The following is a 20,630-nucleotide window of genomic DNA, read 5'->3' on the forward strand; positions in this document are numbered from 1 at the left end:
CAACAAAGAATTCTGAAAGTGACAAATCCACCTTTGATAGCTAGGAAAAGCGAATGTACTTTCTTCTCCCCACTGTCACCACTGTAGCTTCTAAATGAGCCAATCTACTCTTTCTGGTTGACAAAAAGTATTTGTTTTTAAATTACTTGGTGATAAATAATGCCATGGACAGCAAAATAAAAACGTTCACCTTCAGTAGTAGTACTCTTTCTGCCTGATAATGGTACAAAAACATTAATTTTTAATTAACAAAAATGGACAGATAGCTCCTTCAACCACTGCAATAGGACTTTCCACAGGAATGAAACGAAATGAGCTTCTGCTATTACAGACAACTGCAGATATTTTTGGCATCATACCATGTAATGATTTCTTAGAAAAATATAAATTCTGAAATCACATAATAAATTAAAAGCATTACCTTACATGGCCAAGAGACTTATGTTCTTTTCTATGAACCAAATCACCGAGAGATGAAATTCAGAGTAAAAATACACACAAAAATTTTTTTGTGCTAGCATATGAAAATTAAGCTAAAGCCATATGATTTATCAAATGAATAGTCCACTTTCATTTCTCTATTGATACATCCAAGATTTGCAATGATAACTTCGTGTAAAGCAAAAATATTTACACAAATCTATATCAAACTATGTTAATCTGGACTGTGAGATCAATTTTAATTAGAAAGATTTGACTTTTGGTTACTTTTTTTTTTTTAACCAGGGCATTAATTAAACATAGGAAAGAAGTAAGAGAGTAGAAAACTTGGTCACTCGGTTTAGCAGTGGTTCTCAGGTTGAAAAAAATAACAATGAAACCTCCAGGGCTAAGAACTTCAAATGAGGCTGCTAGACGAGAAGACAGACCAAATTAGCTTACCACTTGAATCATTTTGAGATATCTGGCATATCTTGGATCCTTGGCTACAGTTAAGATATTTTCTGCTGTTACTTCACTTTCCTGTGGTCCAGAGTCTTGTAAACTGTTCTGCTGTAGAGAGTATTGCGTGTAAATCTTTAGACAATTCATAAAAGGGGTCCATCATGTTACTTAAAAGGGATGTTTCTTTTTATAATTCTAAAGCAATCGATATCTGAAAAAAACCGTATTTCTAAATTTAAATACCAATAATTTAATTATGGGATACATGTTTCCAAATACTTACAAATATTTAAATCTGATTTCAGAGGAAGCTATACTTAGTATGAACACTATATTGTTCCTTGAAAAATGCAAATATATTCATGGTATTAAAAATATTAGAATTCTGCTTTACTTGTCCCCAGAGTGCTGTTATAAAACATGAATTATAAGTTGGACATATTATTTTAATAAAACTTTTAATAAACTAATAAAATTATTTGACTTGTCAATTGTTCAAATCTAATGGACAGTGAATTGATTTTCTAGGTATCTATCACCTACACAATTGAATTCTTCATTTATTTAATCTTTTCTAAGTGGATATGGCTATTCTAACATCTTAGAAAGCAATATTTAGAGAATTTGTGGGAAAAAAACCTATTTCTCATAGTCATAATTATCTGATTTTATATATTTCAGCTGCTGATGGAACTATTAATGGTAAAATTTTCCACAGAGTGGTTAAGATTAAATACTACTTATAGTAAAGAATACTGGGAATGGTCTTTTAGGTAAAAATGCTGTTATAATACAGGCAGATCTCACAGTACTGTGTAAACTCAAATTTGTCCATACTGCAACCCTGCCCTCACTTAAGTACAAAGCTAGGACCGTCTCTCTATACAGGTCTTGATTTTTCTATCAACCTGAACATTTAGAATAAGTTTACTTTTGTGAATTCTCATTATCTGTACATTAGCATTAATAGGAATTTTCTTAACAGAATGAAATCAATTTTATGTCTACATAGCTATGCTGAAATATAAATTAAGAAATATCTTTAAATATTCACAGTTTTATAAATATTAATGTGAATTATATATTAAGGTTGTTTTCTCAGATAATTCAAATATAAATTAAACCTGTTAAAAATTCGAGTAAATAAAACGTCAAAAATCCTTTAGGTTTCTACTACTGTTATGTGACACTGTTAAGTGTACCAAAGTGTGTGTATGTATGTGTGTGTGTGCGCATTCATCTGTAAAATATGTAAATACAAAAAGTTCAAAACACTTAATAAAAACTTTAAACAAGACCCAAGTTATGTTTTTAAAAAAATTATAGACAATAAACTCATATACTAGTACAACAGGCTAAATGATAATCATGTATAGGCCGACTGGATCTCAAAACTCAGCCGTTAACTTTTGCCTAATAATTGAGACCTCAACAAGGTTTAATTATGTCAGGTCTCATACCTTTGCTATTTGAATGACCAAATAAATCCTCTATCACATCTCTCAACTGCCCTTCATTTTATTCTCAAATTAACCTCAATCTGTACAATTGTGTGTTCTATTGTGAGTAATGATAAAATCTGAACCATGAAATTAAAGTTGCAGAAAAATCAGTATGCAAACTTGGATCTTTGACTTATATATAGTGATTTTAATGAATGGATGATTTTTAAAAAGTGCATGATTATCCTTTATCTAAGTGAGTTGACTGTAATGCAAATGACAATTATGTGTTAAACAATACTTAAGTCCATTTGAAAATATTTTACAAAAAAAATACCAGTTAATAACAATAGAGAAGAAATAAGTTGATTTGAATATTAAGAACATGCTAAACAGTTATTAAGCCAATCAACACACAACTTTACCAATTTTTAAACTCAGGAAGCCAACAGAACTTCATAAATACTCCAAATGAATTAATACACAATTTTAAAATAAAATTGCCAGATATATCAGGTTATTCTGAATTGCTAAAAATTTAGCCATGATTACTTGTAATCAATTTTTTGAGACCTTAAATAGGCAGGGGCAATACAACTGTATAAGTTTTAGAAGACATAGATGGAATTCATGACACCTGGAAAATTGATATTCAAAGTTACACAGATACCACTTAAATATTTATAGAAATATATGAGAGCTAGTATCTACCAAAGTATAACTACTAGGTAGAGTGGAAACTCTTAATATTTTTTACATGTCTTGTTTTAGAAAAAGAGAGGTCCACATTTAACTGAAAGAACTTTGCAAAGTTAAACTCCTCTACAGCAGCTGGATTTCCTCTTTATATTATATATATTCCAGTGGTTATTATAACAAAATTTCCTATATTAATTAAATGGATGTTAAATTTTCTAATATCTAATTATTAAGTAAATGGTCATCTAATTCATTCCACAAATATATACTATATCTGAATATATGGCTCCTCTCACAGTGCCTCACACCACATGTGCTCAGTATGTTCAATGAATTCAACACAGGTGCTTGAGACAGAGTAATGTAGCAGGTAAGAGCTAGGACTTTTGGCACAAGATTGCCTGGGTTAAAATTCCAGCTATTACACTTACTATTTGACCTTCAACGAGCTACTTAATCTCTGTGTACCTTATCTGGTACATCTGTAAGGTAGAATTGATAATACAATATTTACTTCAAAGGGTTGTTGTGAGGATTAAATGAGTTAATTTATGAAAAGCATTTTGACGTATGCCTGGTTCCTGGTAAGCACCCTTTACATGTTGGCCATTATTATCACGGTCAACACCATCATGATCTAAAAAATAACCCGTGCAAAGTGCCCCCAGGTCACATTCCATACAAATGTGAAGTCTACTTGGTTCAGTATTACTTGGTAGATCATCATTTTAGTGATTATTTTATCTTAAATTTTAATACCTCATTGAGATGCACTAGAGTTTATTCTTAAATGAAGAACTTTTATTTTTTGAAATAAAAAGTAAAATGAAATTTAAACTTATACAGAAAATAAATGGACATTAAGACATAAGAATCAAATGTAAAGTATGACTCTTACTAGGATGCTGAGCTGAACAAATCAAATCCCAAAACACATTTTAGACAATTGGTACCTCTTAGATCAGTATTTCTCAAATTTCAGGAGCCTACAAATCACCTAGGGATCTTGTTAAAATGTAAATTCTAACTCAGTTAAGTCTGGGGTGGAACCTGAGATTTCTAAGAAGAACCCAGGTGATGTCCATGTTTCTGGCCCATGGAGCATACTTTGAGTAACAAGGGGTTAGATGACAAGGGAATTATTGTTAATTATATTGTGCATAACAATGGCATTGTGCTCATGCAAGAAAACAACAGAACTTTTCAGAAATGCTGAAGGATTATATAGGGGTGAAACAACATGATCCTGGGATTCACTTCAGTAAGTGACAAAAAAGAGATGAACTGCCACAAAATCTTAACTGGTGAATCTGGGTGATGGGTATTTGGACATTCATTGTACTATTCTATTTTTGTGTATGTTTGAAAGTTTTTGTAACAAAACATTTAAAAAGTACATTTCTTACAAAATCTTAAAAAAAATCTCCATAGTGAACTTGAAGAAAATAATTATATTCAAGATTTTTCATCGGCCTGCATAGATCAATTTTATTTTTTATAGGCAAAGAAAACATTAACTTCAAGAAGCCCTTCAAAATAACAAAACGGCTAACTTTTTTTTCAAATTTCATTTTTTTGTAACTTAAGGCTTTAAAATGTCACTATTCAAAGTTTTACATTTTTATTTAACTTCTTCCTTCAAACCTGCTGCTTAGGTCTATCTGGTTCAACCAAGATCTGCTCATGTTTCTTGGAACTTATATACTTACCTGTGATCGCTCCGAAATTGTTTCAGAATGTGATTCATTTGTGATACTACTGACACTTACAGGAGATACTTCAAATGTGACATCATCTAGGCCTGGGATAGATGACAACTGAGAAAAGAAAATGAACATTGGTATATGAGGATAATATTATGTGCTAAACACTGTAAGTTTCTAAGTGTGTGTGTGTGTGTGTGTGGTTTAAATAGCTATCTTATATTTGTAAGTCTATAGAAACAGGTTTATAAAATCTCATCTTTGGTGATTGAAATTCTCTATGCCATAAACTATTTAAAAGAGAAAGGCATTCACAAATAATATATTTTTGAACAATTTCTCAAAAATCTAATTTAGCTTATAACTATTATTTATTCTCAGAATAAAATACTTTATTATTTTTAAAGTATTAAGGGATCTTAGTGTAAGGAATGAGAGCATGGGCTTTCAAGTCAAAGTGCCTAGGTGTAAGTCACAAGTCATGTGACCTCATATAAATTTCCATGGGCTTTAATTTTCTCATCTGTAGAGTGGAGATGAATAAAATTACCTCACAAAGATATTGTAAAAAGACTTTTACTAAACATACTTTGTAAAAAAAAATAAGTGCTTTGTAGCACATTTTAAGTTTCAATTATTTGAGAAATGATAAAAATCTTGTCATCACATTTTAATGTCTGATATAGCTCATTCTTTTTTTCTTTCTTTAAACGTTTATCACTGAATGTTATTAAAATACGTTATTTTTCATACACAAAAGATGGCGTGTTGTCAGTGGTTAAGCATTTCAGGTCGGAGTTGCAAGATCCATGCAAAACCTCTTTTCTGATTTCATCTTGATATTAATGATATACAGTTGTCACATGTTGGGCTAATTTTAGAGATTGACTCTGTGACCATGTAATAATTAAAGTTAACTTGTCCATATGGTAACTTAACTTGTGACCTTAGACTCGTAACTCAAGAATTTCCCAAATATTAAAATAAGATACATAACCATAATAAAAAATAATGAAAAAAACCAATGGTAATAAGATCCGAAGCAGCGATACTCATTGAGAACTGCTGATGGACAATAGTACTCAGCACAGTGGTTATGGCCCAAATATTTTCAATGGGTAAATATTTGGTAGGAGAGTATCTTGAATATGTTCAAGGACAGGTATCCTAAATTTTCCAAACTAGAGAAATGTTCTGAGAGAATTAAAGTGGCTGAAGTCTCAAGAAGATGTAGAAAGTAAACTTAGATATTCTGATCCTCATGCTAAAGGTATTCGTCATTTTACTTCCTCATAAATACTTTTTCAGATCAATTTTTTTGATAAAAGAACAAAGTCACAAAAATATACTAGTGTCTCCATTACTTTATAAACAAGAAAAATACATAAAATCTGCAAGCTTTCAAACCAAAACACCCTTCTATTTTTGCTAGTTATCTTTTGTAATTTCTGACATCAAAATTGGTATTCTTCTTTAGCATTTAACATATTTGCAAATGGAAAATAGCTGATATTTTCTACAAATTTTGCTCTGGAGACATCTAAAGTTTTATATAATTTACTGTGTCATCAAATGATTACTATTAAGATAACTGAAAATTTTCCATCAAATGAAGTAAACTATATAACAGCTCAATGTGTCAACATGTTACTCACATTATGCTTTTGACTAGTATAATAAAAGAAATCTCAATCCATGTGTACATTTAAACAGACTCAGTTAATGGTTCATAATGAATATCATTTCCTTTGCAATTATAATGAATTAAAAAACAAATAAAAAACACTGTACCAACTCAAGATACAGAAGCTAAATTTAATTCATTCCCAAGTATAAAGTATAACTGAGAAAGTTGATAAATGTCTAGCAAAGTTTATACTACAAATTATTCAGAAATACAAACCTTGGCATCTAAAATATTGAGAGTCGTTTCAATTTGTTGGATACGAAGAGAAAGGTCTGCCAGTTTCTGGAAAAGATCAGAAACAAAAGAATAAAGTCTGATTAAAATAAACTCTTAACAAGGATAATGAAGGGCAGATTTGAAACTAAAACCTATGATTGAAGCATTTGTCATTTTCTAATATACTAATCTCTAATTTACATGAGTAGGAACAGGAACTCAAGGAGTCTATTATTTTCATTAGCATGTTTCACAGTTAATTTTATACAACTGTATTCACAGAAAAGATGAAGTTCCATTTTCAGCTTTATCAAATTCATTACCAGAGCCATAATCAATCACTGGGATCAGAATGTAAACTCCTCCCAGCACAGAGTTTTTGTTCACTGCTGTGCCCCAGTGCCCAGATTAGTAGATGACTCTTAACAGAAGCCTAACAATTATTTGTTGATGAACAAAGAAATTCTTCATAGAAAACTAGGATAAAAATTAGCCCAAGACATCCTGGAAAAGGATTTGCCTCTCTAAATTTCTTAAGCACATAAAGTATATACAATTGGTCCTAAATTCAGACTTCTCAAGTTTGGAAAGTAAAAGAAGATGAAATGAGATGAGCAGTTCAAGTTGGAAAAAATTAAAACAAAGAAAAAAACTAGTTTAAAAAAATAACAAAAAGAATCAAGTTACCATCAAAATCCCAGATAAATCAGAACCAAGAGTTTATTGTGCTCTAGTTGCTCTGTACAATTAAATTTTACACACACACACACACACACACACACACACACACACACAGCCATATAGAAGTAACATCATACAATATGATCCATGAGAACATTTATTTAAAACGCCCTAATCCTAAACATTATCATCTTCAGTGACACAGTCCAAGAGCAGCTGAGCTGGCCAGTTTACTAGCTGGCAGACACACAGCGTTCTGACTGCTTTCTGGGATATTATCAAGATCCTGACTAACTCATGAGCAGATTTTTAACACCCTGAGAATGGTCATTTTGCCCACATTTACAGAGAAAAAACTGAAAGCAACCGCAGAGTAGTTACTGCTTCTTCACAAAACACTTATTTTTAAGATGAGTATCTTGAGATCTACAAAGATATAATTTAGAAATAAAACATAATCTAGTTTTAATGGCATTCAAAGCTAAGTTTGGGCTTCATTTCTAGGATTTGTTCACATAAGCTTTTATGTAAATGTAAATACAGGTTCATAAAACACCATATGGATGAATTCCTCTCCAAATTATAAGTGTTTTCCTAAAAATCATGGAGATTAAATTTTGGCAAATCTAATCAGTCTTTCTGCTTACTAGTTGCAGAAATCCTACAGCAAATTAATTTGTAAAGTGAATGATAATTTCTAACTTATTTTAAAATGCATACATTGGTTTGATGAAAGTAAATGAACACATAAAAGAAACAAAAAGACAAATAAAAATTAATCTTTATGTTTTAATATATTTTATGTAAATATATTTTTAAGCAATAATAATCATTGTAAACATTATGAACATTTACTTTACTATGCTACATTGTATATGCAACACACCATTTGCAATCTCACACCTAATCTATCACATAGGAACTATTATTATGCCAATTTTAAAGATGAGAAAACTAAGTCTTCATACAAGTAAAATAATCTGAACTCAAACATTCCAACTCCAGACACTATTTTTAAAAGAATTTTACATTGTTTTGAAAGAGCTTTACATTGCTAAAACATGATAGACTCTGAGTGATGATATATCAATGTAGATTGTGACAAATCAATTTTAACAAACATACCATGCTGGTGGTAGGTGTTGATAGAGGGGAAGAGTGTGAGCATGGGGGGTGAGGGGCAGGGAATATACTGGAACTCTGCTTTCTGCTCGGTTTTGCTATGGATCTAAAACTGCTCTAAAAAATAAAATTTATTAATTAAAAAAATAGATGGAAAATTCCCAAATATTTCATAGACAGAAATTTTGTTATTCAAAGTTAATAAATAATCAATTCTTTTTTCACTAAGATGCTACTATGCTAAACACTGGAAATCAAATTTTTCTGATCAAATTTCCTAAAACAGATGCTGTTTATCTGGAATTATTTAAAAATGATATTAAATTTTTTTCAGGGTTAGATCATAAAACTAAATCTTCCTTCATTGGGTGCTCAGTGATTCATACAAGATAAGCTAAGGACTGAAATGCAAGTCTTAGTAAAGGAATAAGGATGAAAATGTTTATTTGGAAAATTACTTGTTGATAAGGAAGATTAAAGAGGCTTGGACATAAAAAGTTATACAGTTGGCCCTCCACATCCCTGGGTCTGTATTCTTGGATTCAACCAACTGCAGATCAAAAACATTAAGGAAACAAAAAGTTATGTTGTTGTTGATGTATACTATGTAGTTGGGCCTACAAAGGTTATATCTGTACTAAACATGTGCAGACCTTATTTTTCTTGTTATTGTTCCCTAAATAATACAGTATAGCAACTAATTACATAGCATTTAAATTGCATTAGGTATTATATAAGTAATCTAGAGACGATATAAAGTATACAGGAGAATGTATGGAGGTTATATACAAATACTATACCATAAAAACTGAACAAAACAAAACAAACCCAAAACAAACTTATAGAGGGGATGGAGGACAGAGAGAGTGCGAAATTGGTAAAGAGGGTCAGTTATATGAAGACGAAGAGAAACCAGTTTTGGTGGTGAGCACGATGTAGTATAGATGATGTCTAATTATATATGTTGTACGCTTAAAACTTATGCAATTTTGTAAACTAATGTTACTTCAATAAAAAAAATTAAAAAAAGATCTGTGATTTCTATTAGTGAGAGTCATAGGTCCTACCGTGACCTTTGTTCACTAAATTTAAAGAAAATGTGAAATTTAAGTTAGAGGTAAATAAAAATATAGTTCTTTTCCCATTTAAGTTCATGTATCCCAAGTTTAAAACCACTATGTAAATGATTTTCTCAAAATCTGATCGACAAAGTCTTTTCTTCCTGACTAGGGAAGATCTTTGTTGTAGACAAATCATGTTGTTATATTATTCACGAAGGTATTATCCATCATCTCTAGAGCCAGTTTTTGAGAGTCTAAAATATTATAAATGTTAACTGGATTATACCATTTAATGCTTTAATAAGGGCATATTACTATATCGCAATTTTGAGTTTTTTTGAAGTATGTAATTGGTTTCTTTTGTGACCCCACACATTTTATAATTTTAAAAACATTAATTTTGTTTCATTAGTGCCAAAGGGTATGTGGCACAATTAAGAATCTCTGCTTTATAAAGATAATCTGGCAGGATAAATGTTTCTGAGTCTGTTCCCATGTAATTATACCTATAACATACAGAAATATATACTTTTTAGAAAGCCACTGTCACTTGACAAAATACATCTGATTTCATTTATGGGCTGCTGAAGTTTATTTCTAAGATGTTTATGTCTTCTGAATTTTCCTTCTACAATCCCCAGATCATTCCAGAGCAAATTTCTAACCTTAGCTCTACTAACATTTTGGGCTGGACAATTCTTTGTTGTGAACGGCTGTCTGGTACACTAAAGGATGCTCAGCAGAATCTCTGACCTCTATCCACTAAATGCCACTAGTACTTCCCAGTTGTGACAATTAAAAACATTTCTAGATATTGTCAAATGTCTACTGGTTGAGAACCACTCCTCTAAAGTGTAGATGACTATGGATAGAAGTAACAGGATCAATGACAGTAACTATGTCCACCTCTGAAAGTCTTCACAGAGAGGAAATGGAAAGGTAACAGATTCCCATGCATTCAGCCATCCTTTTATCTTTATAAGGATTTAAAGCAAACCTGAAATATATTGGTTTGAGACAACAGGGGAATTTACAAGCTACCTGAAGTTTGTAAGGTAAGCTGAAAACTTCTTGATTTATCACCTATTTATGCCTAAGGCAGTGCATTTTATTAAAGTGGAAAAGAAGACGAAAGTAAGAAATATGGAGTGATTAAACATGGAAACAAAAATACTGTGGTTTTTCAGGTTTGTAATATATCCAGTTTGCATATCCAGTTCTTTAAAAGAGAAACAGTATTTAAAAATAATAGATCTCGTGGTATATAGCAATGGATTGTACGGGTCCTAGAAGCCAGAAAGGGAAGTAATCACTGGTTTTATGAAGCTTCATTTGACACTTAAGCCCAGCAGCTGTAAAAGTTGTAAAAGCAGTTGTAAAAGTTGCATCAGTAAATAGGGTTTTAGGCAAAATATTATTTGGTTGAAGGTTAAGTCCAATGGTGGGCTTAAAATTGGATGTAGAAGAAAAGCACTGTATGTAAAAATTTTTAGATTTCAGCATTGTTGCCTGTACTTAAGATTTTACAAAAAAGGAACATTTTAGAATATTTAAAAAATGATTAATAACCCAGTACTCTAGGTATGTTACAAGTCTGTGTCAAAATAACACAACTGACTCCCTTATATATAGAGTACCTTTGACTTTAAAACTCAACATAAGGTTAAATTTCTGCTCAGTTTTACCTACCATATGCATAGAACTTGCAATTGAACGCCTCCTCCATCCCCGCTCCCAATATAAATTTGCAGTCCCAAAAGACCACTACAAGATTTTGCTGATTAGGGCCAGAATAGAAATGCTTACTGGGATTTGTGAAGGAAGAGTACAGATTACCCTAAGTAAATGATTCAACTACTTTCCTTTCTTTGTCTTCTAATTTCTCTCCTACCCTAGTTCTAGTCATTCATTACAAGAGTTACAAAGTAGCTTGGTATCCAAAAAATTTTTTAAAAGTTCTTCACTTTTCCCTTTATTAGAGAACTCTAAAACAAGTATTAGGGATAAAGAGAGCCCCAGCAATTTTTTTCAAATTTAATTCCGGTTTCAGTTTAGCTGTGACTGAAGTTGTTACAGTTTGGGTTTATTCAAATCAGATTATATAAAAAACAAAAAACAAAAAAACGCAGGTATCCCTCAGCCCATCCCAGTTCACTTCCAGTTCAAAAAATAACAGCTGAGGTTCATTTTTTTTGTTGAGAAACAGTCATTTTTGTTCTTAAGGCTTTAACAAAACAAGGACTATAGACCTAATAGGTGCTATTCACAAATTATAACCCATTTCAATAATCTTAACTTGGGAGAAAATAGCACTTTATGTTTGAATACATGTTATATCCATGGACTTTATCATATCAAGAAGATATTACATCAAATGAACATGGCATAGCAGAGAATATAAAATCTAAAAAATAAATTTAGAAATAGCTATAGACACTGTAGTCTCACTTGAGAATGATGTAAACATGCCTCTTATTCAGATCAGAAGATGCACTATAACAGAATAGTGAGACGCATTTGTTTTTTACAGTTAATAGACCAGAGTTAGGCAAGTCAGAGCAGCTACTGCAGCTATAAATACTATGCACTCAAATATATGTTGAATGACTGAATAAATGACTAAGCATTTAAACCTCTCTACATCTTGGTTTTGTATTTCTAAAAGGCAGATAACTGGACCTCTCCCAAAGAGCTCGGCTGTGATGATTAAATGTAAAGCACTTAGTACAATGCCTAGCACAGAATACACATAGAATAAATATTAGTTTTTGTCATCACACCAAGCAAACAGTCTACAAATATATCCAAACTGCTGAAATATGAATTGTAAAAAATGAGTTACGGTCAATCTACATTATCATCCATTAAAGAGAAAAAAGCAATAAACTACATTTAAATGTCATGAGTTTTTGGTTAACAAACTTCTCTCTAGAATTAGAGGAAGAACTAGGGAAAAGTGAGTGACAGAGTTAAAACAGTTGAGGGGAAGCTGAGAAAGGAACAGAAGGGAAGAAAAGAATGACTCATGAGGCTTTGATAATTCATAAGCAATCAATAAACAACAGGCAATTATTGTATTTGATCTCATCTTGTCCCAGTAAATACCACTCACTCCACAGACAGTGAAAACTATTAGGAACTACAAAGGTGAGGGGCTATCCTTGGCCAAGAGCAGCTCAGTCAAGTTGCTTTCACAGGTGTGTTTGCTGGTTGTTTATTTCTCAATCTGGTAATGAGGTTTATGGAGATGGAGTATCTGCTCCTCTCTGTAACAATCCTGGAAAAGTCTCTCTCCAGATACTTCTCCAACTTATCCTGATATAAAAAGTGAAGGACTAAATCCTTGGCTTACTTGGTTTTTAGTCAGTCAATTCTATACCCATTTAGAGACGTGGCAATACAAGATAAAACTCTTGGAGCGAGCACCTAGACTCTCAGCCTATTAGATAAAATACATTGAACTGAGTCCCTTTATCGTCATTTCACTTCCTTTTGTCTTAGTGAAAAGAAAGATTTTGATAACTAGACAAAAACAGCAGCTGGAACCTACAAGTAAAAAGTTTTCCTGTCTCCATGAATTTTTTAATAATAAAACATCTAACAAAAACTCTGCTTGCTAAGACTATAGCTTATATTAAATACAAGATAGAATAAACGGAATACTATTTATCTAATTGGCTCACCTGTGAATTATCTAATTTCACACCTTTCTCCTTTCTGAAACCAAATTTCAACTCATGTTTCCCATTTTTCTCTCCATTCTCTTTTCAACCTTATTTATTTTTTTTTTAAAGACAGGGATCTTTGGATCTGGCATCTAATCCTTAATTGGGTACTTATTCTTCATTTCACAAGTCACTTGCAAAAAGTATTTTTATTTTCATAATGGTATTTGGTGCCAAAGTTATGTATCTAGGCTACCTTCTTACCCAGTTTTTGGATCAAGGAACGTAACATAATAATTTTAATATAAACAGAAACAATGTATACTCAAAAATGTAAATCTTTGGGTTAAGAGAAACAGCCAACTCCAAAATAATGTTTTCAATTGTAAAATTCTGGAATTCCTTTTGTTCTCTTTAATTCAAATGAGCCTTACTGAGCAATTTCACAAAGGCCTCCAGAAAACTAATTCAGCAGAGGTAGGGTGCAGGATTGATGGTAATAGAATTAAAGAGGATTTAAAGTATTTTAACATAATAATTGGGTGATAAGGTCATGGTATGGGATAGTAGACTGTAATTCTTGTTTTATTCATTCGCTGTCTTCAAAAGTGCAACGTGATTTTTAGGCTACTCATTAAACCAGTATCACAGACCTACCTCCTCACAAACTGTAGAAAAGCGGTTGAGGAACTGTACAGTGTGCACCACAAACTGGTTTAGAAATGCCACCGTTCTTTTCTGTTGAATAGCTGGCACCTGTTTTATGTAAATAAAAAAAATATGATTCGAACAGGAGGAACGTACATTGTGCAATCTCTTTGAGAATAATGACGACAGGGTGTTTTGCTGTGTGATAGGAGTCCCTTGAAGTACTGCGAATAGTCATGAACTTGTTTTCCTAAACCGCGGGGGTGGGGTGTCCGAAGACCACAAAGGCTGCGGAAAAGTTTGAGAATGGGCTTTGGATTCACGAGTATAAACTTATTAGTAGAGACAACACACATAAACACACTAAAACACTTGGGGCCGAATAAAATCGGTAGGGTTAGAGGTCGCAATCGACCCATGTCGCGAGTCCCCGTTGAGCACGCAGATTCGTAACACGGGAAGCGAAGGCTGGGAGAGGTACACTATCCCCTTAAACAGCTCGGGAGGGACCCCTTTTCAAAATGAACTGTGAGACTCTCCCTCCCGAAGCCGGCAGAAGAGAAGCCCGGTGTCAAGTACAGGGTTAGCATCGAGAGATGGGGATCTCCCTGAGAATCGGGCGTCCCTTCCCCATCCTCCTCCCAGGTCGCCGGAAGTTCAACTCCTTCTTTTACAAACCTTGGTCAGGTCTATGCCTGACCCCATGAGAGGAAGCCCGTCCTCATCCATCTCCTCAGAGGGCGGGGGACCCAAGAGGTCACCCACAAACCCCTCCCCGACGTGGCCCGCCCAACCCGGTAATAGTGTTTAAACAAGACCCCCAAATCCCCGCCTCCGGGGTCCTTCCCGCCGGAAGGAATATTCTACGCTCGCCAATCACATGGCGGCTCTCAAAGAGCACGCCCCTCGCATGGCATTCTGGGATTGGTAGTTCTAGGTCCGGCTTGTGACGTCAGACGCAGGGGCGCAAGGTGGAGGGATCGTGGCTGCAGTTCAAGTAGTAAAATCTTAAAAGCGGAGCAAAAAAGAAAAGTAAAAAATTGCCTCTGTTTAAGGTTATCCCTGTTTAGTGCTGTCTGTTCTGTAGATAGCTAGATCATTCGTTAATCAGGTCTGTGTGTATATAATTTTTTTTTATGCTATTAAATACCAGATACTCTGCTATATATTGCAGGGAATACAAAATTGATTCAGAGTAAGCCTGCTGTCCTTAATGTCCTGAAGGAGAAGATGAGACTGTTTCCAAAAGATCTTAAAACGTGAAATAAAATGTCAAATGCTACAGGTGAGTCAGAAACCAATGGAAATAACATCCACTTGACATAATCAAAAAGACACCTGGAAAGAACTTTGCATGAGATTTGAAGATCTTGGTTCAGATTTTGTGCAGTTTACCAACTATGCGATGTAGGACAAGTCACCGAACCAAAAGTTGAACCCCTTTTACCAGGTACCAAGCAAGAAGCTCAGTACCGAAAAGAAAAAAATAGTCTCTGCCTTCAAGAAGCTTTTAGCCTAGGGCAGACGTAGAGTCTAGAAGTGCTGCATCTAGGTAGACGTGCAAACAATACTGAGAAAGTTGTGTGCCTGCGTACATGTAGGCGCGCGCACTCCCACACAGATGCAAAGTGCTTTAGTACTATAGTTAAAAGGTGCCCCTAAGTCCTCTGAGAAAACCGGAGCAGGTAGCTTTTTAGCAGGTCTTTGAGTGGAGTTAGCCAGGCCGACAATGTCAGAAGGACCTTTGTACAAAGGCGTAGAGGCATGGAAGAGTATGGTATGTAGGAGAAATAGATAACGGTTTGGTTCTGTTGAAACAAAAAATCCCAGAAATAGATAATGGCAGCAAAGAAGACAGGAATAGAGACAACAACTCATTAAACCCCTTTATGCCCAATTTGATACTATAGTCCATGTTTCTCTAAAATGTGATCGATGGACCAGCTACATCAATTATTTGGGAATGGGTGATACTTCTTATAATGCACATTCCAGGAACTGACCATAGATAAGCAATCAGGACCTCTGGGGGAAATCTTCATTTTAATTAACCCCCTTGCCCCCATTATTATGAATCAAAAAGATCAGAAAGTTATTTCTGTAAGTGATGGAGCCATTAAAAAATTCTGAGCAGGGGAGTGACATGATTTGCATTTGTAAAAAAGCTACACAATGCCTAGCACATAGATGTGTAATAAATGTTGGAAACAGGAAAGTTGAGAATAGTATTTATACACATAGAAATGGGAGGTAGAAGTGAGAAAAGATAGGATGAGGAATATGTTTATATATCTTCATGTCTATAATTATATCTGTATAATCTCTTTATATCTATAATTGAATATTTCATTGTTTTTCTATTGAGTACCTTCCATGTTCTAACTACTGTACTAATGCCACAACTATAAGTAAAAAAACATTGTGACAATTCTAGGCAACCGTCCTTTGTTTTTTTGCCTTGATAAAGTCCACATGAGTAGTTATTTTTCCTTTAGGCTAATCCTTGCTTGGGACAAGGCTTATCTTTTTTCTTTTTTAATGATTCCTCAATTAGTACTAGCTGCTCTACTTTTCAATGAAAATTAATCATTTTAATACACAGTTTTGAGGACTGTGATCTAGAATGATCTAAGATGGAGCCAGTCATTGAAGAGAGCCATCCATCTACCCATTCATCCAACAGATATCCCCTACTACGTCCCTCCAAGTATATGCTTCCATAGCATTCTCTTCCTCACTTCATCTTAGTACATATTATATTTGCCTATTTGTCTGAATGCCTACTACACTACTTTACTAATTTAGAGCAGAGATTCTTCATTGTTCACTATCAAGGCCCTAGCCCAATGTCTGACCTATAGTAAACCCTCAATAAGTATTTATTGAATGACATTGGAGCCTAATGACCCTTGTGCTTCCACAGCTACTTGATCTTCTACAAACCCTTGATTTAAGTGGGACTCACAATTCTGGGTAAACTCTTTCAACTAGATTCCCTAAGCAGAATCCCCAACCAATTAGTCTAGAGCCTAGCGTTCCTGTCCAGAGTTAGGAGAAGCTCCCAGCCAGAGAAAGACAAAACCAAATTAGACAGTCACTTCATGGTTATGTATGTTATCTGTTATACAAATATAATAGAATTATAGAAACATGAACTTGTTCTCAGTTGGCCAATTGACAAACATTTGTCTTTCAAAGTGGTTTGGTTTCTTAAAAAAAAAAAAAAAGGAGACAAATATAATGCTAGAAGATGCGATTCCTAGTTAACAGGAAGAAGAGCAACAGTTTTTCTTTGCCTCCTGGGATCCTTGATCATTAATCATTTCTAGCTCCTGACAGCAGTCCATTCACAATTTAATAACTGAATTTCTAAGACTGTTAAAAACAATCTATAGCTATAAGTCTTGACCAACTGCCAGAAATCCTCTGAAATATGTACTCTTTCCTCCAGGCTTTCTCTTATTGGAAATGTATTAGATTTTATTTACTGTAGTGAATTTTGGATGCAAAATAAGTAGATTGTAATGGATACTGATTTCAAAGGGCAGAGACTATATATGCCACCCTTCCCCATCCTCCTCCCAGGTCGCCGGAAGTTCAACTCCTTCTTTTACAAACCTTGGTCAGGTCTATGCCTGACCCCATGAGAGGAAGCCCGTCCTCATCCATCTCCTCAGAGGGCGGGGGACCCAAGAGGTCACCCACAAACCCCTCCCCGACGTGGCCCGCCCAACCCGGTAATAGTGTTTAAACAAGACCCCCAAATCCCCGCCTCCGGGGTCCTTCCCGCCGGAAGGAATATTCTACGCTCGCCAATCACATGGCGGCTCTCAAAGAGCACGCCCCTCGCATGGCATTCTGGGATTGGTAGTTCTAGGTCCGGCTTGTGACGTCAGACGCAGGGGCGCAAGGTGGAGGGATCGTGGCTGCAGTTCAAGTAGTAAAATCTTAAAAGCGGAGCAAAAAAGAAAAGTAAAAAATTGCCTCTGTTTAAGGTTATCCCTGTTTAGTGCTGTCTGTTCTGTAGATAGCTAGATCATTCGTTAATCAGGTCTGTGTGTATATAATTTTTTTTTATGCTATTAAATACCAGATACTCTGCTATATATTGCAGGGAATACAAAATTGATTCAGAGTAAGCCTGCTGTCCTTAATGTCCTGAAGGAGAAGATGAGACTGTTTCCAAAAGATCTTAAAACGTGAAATAAAATGTCAAATGCTACAGGTGAGTCAGAAACCAATGGAAATAACATCCACTTGACATAATCAAAAAGACACCTGGAAAGAACTTTGCATGAGATTTGAAGATCTTGGTTCAGATTTTGTGCAGTTTACCAACTATGCGATGTAGGACAAGTCACCGAACCAAAAGTTGAACCCCTTTTACCAGGTACCAAGCAAGAAGCTCAGTACCGAAAAGAAAAAAATAGTCTCTGCCTTCAAGAAGCTTTTAGCCTAGGGCAGACGTAGAGTCTAGAAGTGCTGCATCTAGGTAGACGTGCAAACAATACTGAGAAAGTTGTGTGCCTGCGTACATGTAGGCGCGCGCACTCCCACACAGATGCAAAGTGCTTTAGTACTATAGTTAAAAGGTGCCCCTAAGTCCTCTGAGAAAACCGGAGCAGGTAGCTTTTTAGCAGGTCTTTGAGTGGAGTTAGCCAGGCCGACAATGTCAGAAGGACCTTTGTACAAAGGCGTAGAGGCATGGAAGAGTATGGTATGTAGGAGAAATAGATAACGGTTTGGTTCTGTTGAAACAAAAAATCCCAGAAATAGATAATGGCAGCAAAGAAGACAGGAATAGAGACAACAACTCATTAAACCCCTTTATGCCCAATTTGATACTATAGTCCATGTTTCTCTAAAATGTGATCGATGGACCAGCTACATCAATTATTTGGGAATGGGTGATACTTCTTATAATGCACATTCCAGGAACTGACCATAGATAAGCAATCAGGACCTCTGGGGGAAATCTTCATTTTAATTAACCCCCTTGCCCCCATTATTATGAATCAAAAAGATCAGAAAGTTATTTCTGTAAGTGATGGAGCCATTAAAAAATTCTGAGCAGGGGAGTGACATGATTTGCATTTGTAAAAAAGCTACACAATGCCTAGCACATAGATGTGTAATAAATGTTGGAAACAGGAAAGTTGAGAATAGTATTTATACACATAGAAATGGGAGGTAGAAGTGAGAAAAGATAGGATGAGGAATATGTTTATATATCTTCATGTCTATAATTATATCTGTATAATCTCTTTATATCTATAATTGAATATTTCATTGTTTTTCTATTGAGTACCTTCCATGTTCTAACTACTGTACTAATGCCACAACTATAAGTAAAAAAACATTGTGACAATTCTAGGCAACCGTCCTTTGTTTTTTTGCCTTGATAAAGTCCACATGAGTAGTTATTTTTCCTTTAGGCTAATCCTTGCTTGGGACAAGGCTTATCTTTTTTCTTTTTTAATGATTCCTCAATTAGTACTAGCTGCTCTACTTTTCAATGAAAATTAATCATTTTAATACACAGTTTTGAGGACTGTGATCTAGAATGATCTAAGATGGAGCCAGTCATTGAAGAGAGCCATCCATCTACCCATTCATCCAACAGATATCCCCTACTACGTCCCTCCAAGTATATGCTTCCATAGCATTCTCTTCCTCACTTCATCTTAGTACATATTATATTTGCCTATTTGTCTGAATGCCTACTACACTACTTTACTAATTTAGAGCAGAGATTCTTCATTGTTCACTATCAAGGCCCTAGCCCAATGTCTGACCTATAGTAAACCCTCAATAAGTATTTATTGAATGACATTGGAGCCTAATGACCCTTGTGCTTCCACAGCTACTTGATCTTCTACAAACCCTTGATTTAAGTGGGACTCACAATTCTGGGTAAACTCTTTCAACTAGATTCCCTAAGCAGAATCCCCAACCAATTAGTCTAGAGCCTAGCGTTCCTGTCCAGAGTTAGGAGAAGCTCCCAGCCAGAGAAAGACAAAACCAAATTAGACAGTCACTTCATGGTTATGTATGTTATCTGTTATACAAATATAATAGAATTATAGAAACATGAACTTGTTCTCAGTTGGCCAATTGACAAACATTTGTCTTTCAAAGTGGTTTGGTTTCTTAAAAAAAAAAAAAAAAAGGAGACAAATATAATGCTAGAAGATGTGATTCCTAGTTAACAGGAAGAAGAGCAACAGTTTTTCTTTGCCTCCTGGGATCCTTGATCATTAATCATTTCTAGCTCCTGACAGCAGTCCATTCACAATTTAATAACTGAATTTCTAAGACTGTTAAAAACAATCTATAGCTATAAGTCTTGACCAACCGCCAGAAATCCTCTGAAATATGTACTCTTTCCTCCAGGTTTTCTCTTATTGGAAATGTATTAGATTTTATTTACTGTAGTGAATTTTGGATGCAAAATAAGTAGATTGTAATGGATACTGATTTCAAAGGGCAGAGACTATATATGCCACTTGCATATATCCATTCAATAAAAACGTCTTAAGAATTTTTTAATAATGATCTTGGTTTTCATAGCAGATTACTAGGAAATAAGTTAACTTTATCATGGATAAGTTCTTAGGTGGGGTAAATGATGAGAAATGTGTTCCTGTTTTTCTTTTGTGTTTTTTCCTGCTCTGCTTTAGGATGGAACAGTTAGAGGGGTATGACGTTGGTTCATAATAGTAAGGAAAAAAAAATTAAATGTCCCCTATTCCTGCCCTACCCTTCAGGAATTATATCAATGGTCTATTAGTACTGGGTTAAGTGAAAGAATTCCAGCCTAG

General features: G+C 34.4%; 1 protein-coding gene across 5 annotated transcripts in view; it reads right to left on the reverse strand.

The window, feature by feature from the left end:
* Positions 1-17,555, reverse strand: part of WASHC3 (WASH complex subunit 3) — a 41,795-nt gene extending 24,240 nt beyond the window's left edge. Inside the window, exons 1-5 of one of the 5 annotated variants that reach the window (XM_011386808.1) lie at positions 14,488-14,698; positions 13,819-13,917; positions 6,633-6,698; positions 4,736-4,843; positions 883-990 (exon numbers count right to left, since the gene is read on the reverse strand). In XM_011386808.1, the coding sequence (XP_011385110.1) occupies positions 883-990; positions 4,736-4,843; positions 6,633-6,698; positions 13,819-13,917; positions 14,488-14,538 (432 nt within the window). In that variant the 5' untranslated portion in view covers positions 14,539-14,698. Of the gene's footprint in view, positions 1-882; positions 994-4,735; positions 4,844-6,632; positions 6,699-13,818; positions 13,918-14,487; positions 14,699-17,427 lie in introns of those variants that run through there. The other 4 variants (XM_011386796.1, XM_023527322.1, XM_023527323.1 and 1 more) reach the window with 4 other exon arrangements.
* Positions 17,556-20,630: the final 3,075 nt, after the last annotated feature.

Source organism: Pteropus vampyrus, unplaced genomic scaffold (genome assembly GCF_000151845.1).
Source record: "Pteropus vampyrus isolate Shadow unplaced genomic scaffold, Pvam_2.0 Scaffold16, whole genome shotgun sequence".
Lineage (NCBI taxonomy): Eukaryota > Metazoa > Chordata > Mammalia > Chiroptera > Pteropodidae > Pteropus > Pteropus vampyrus.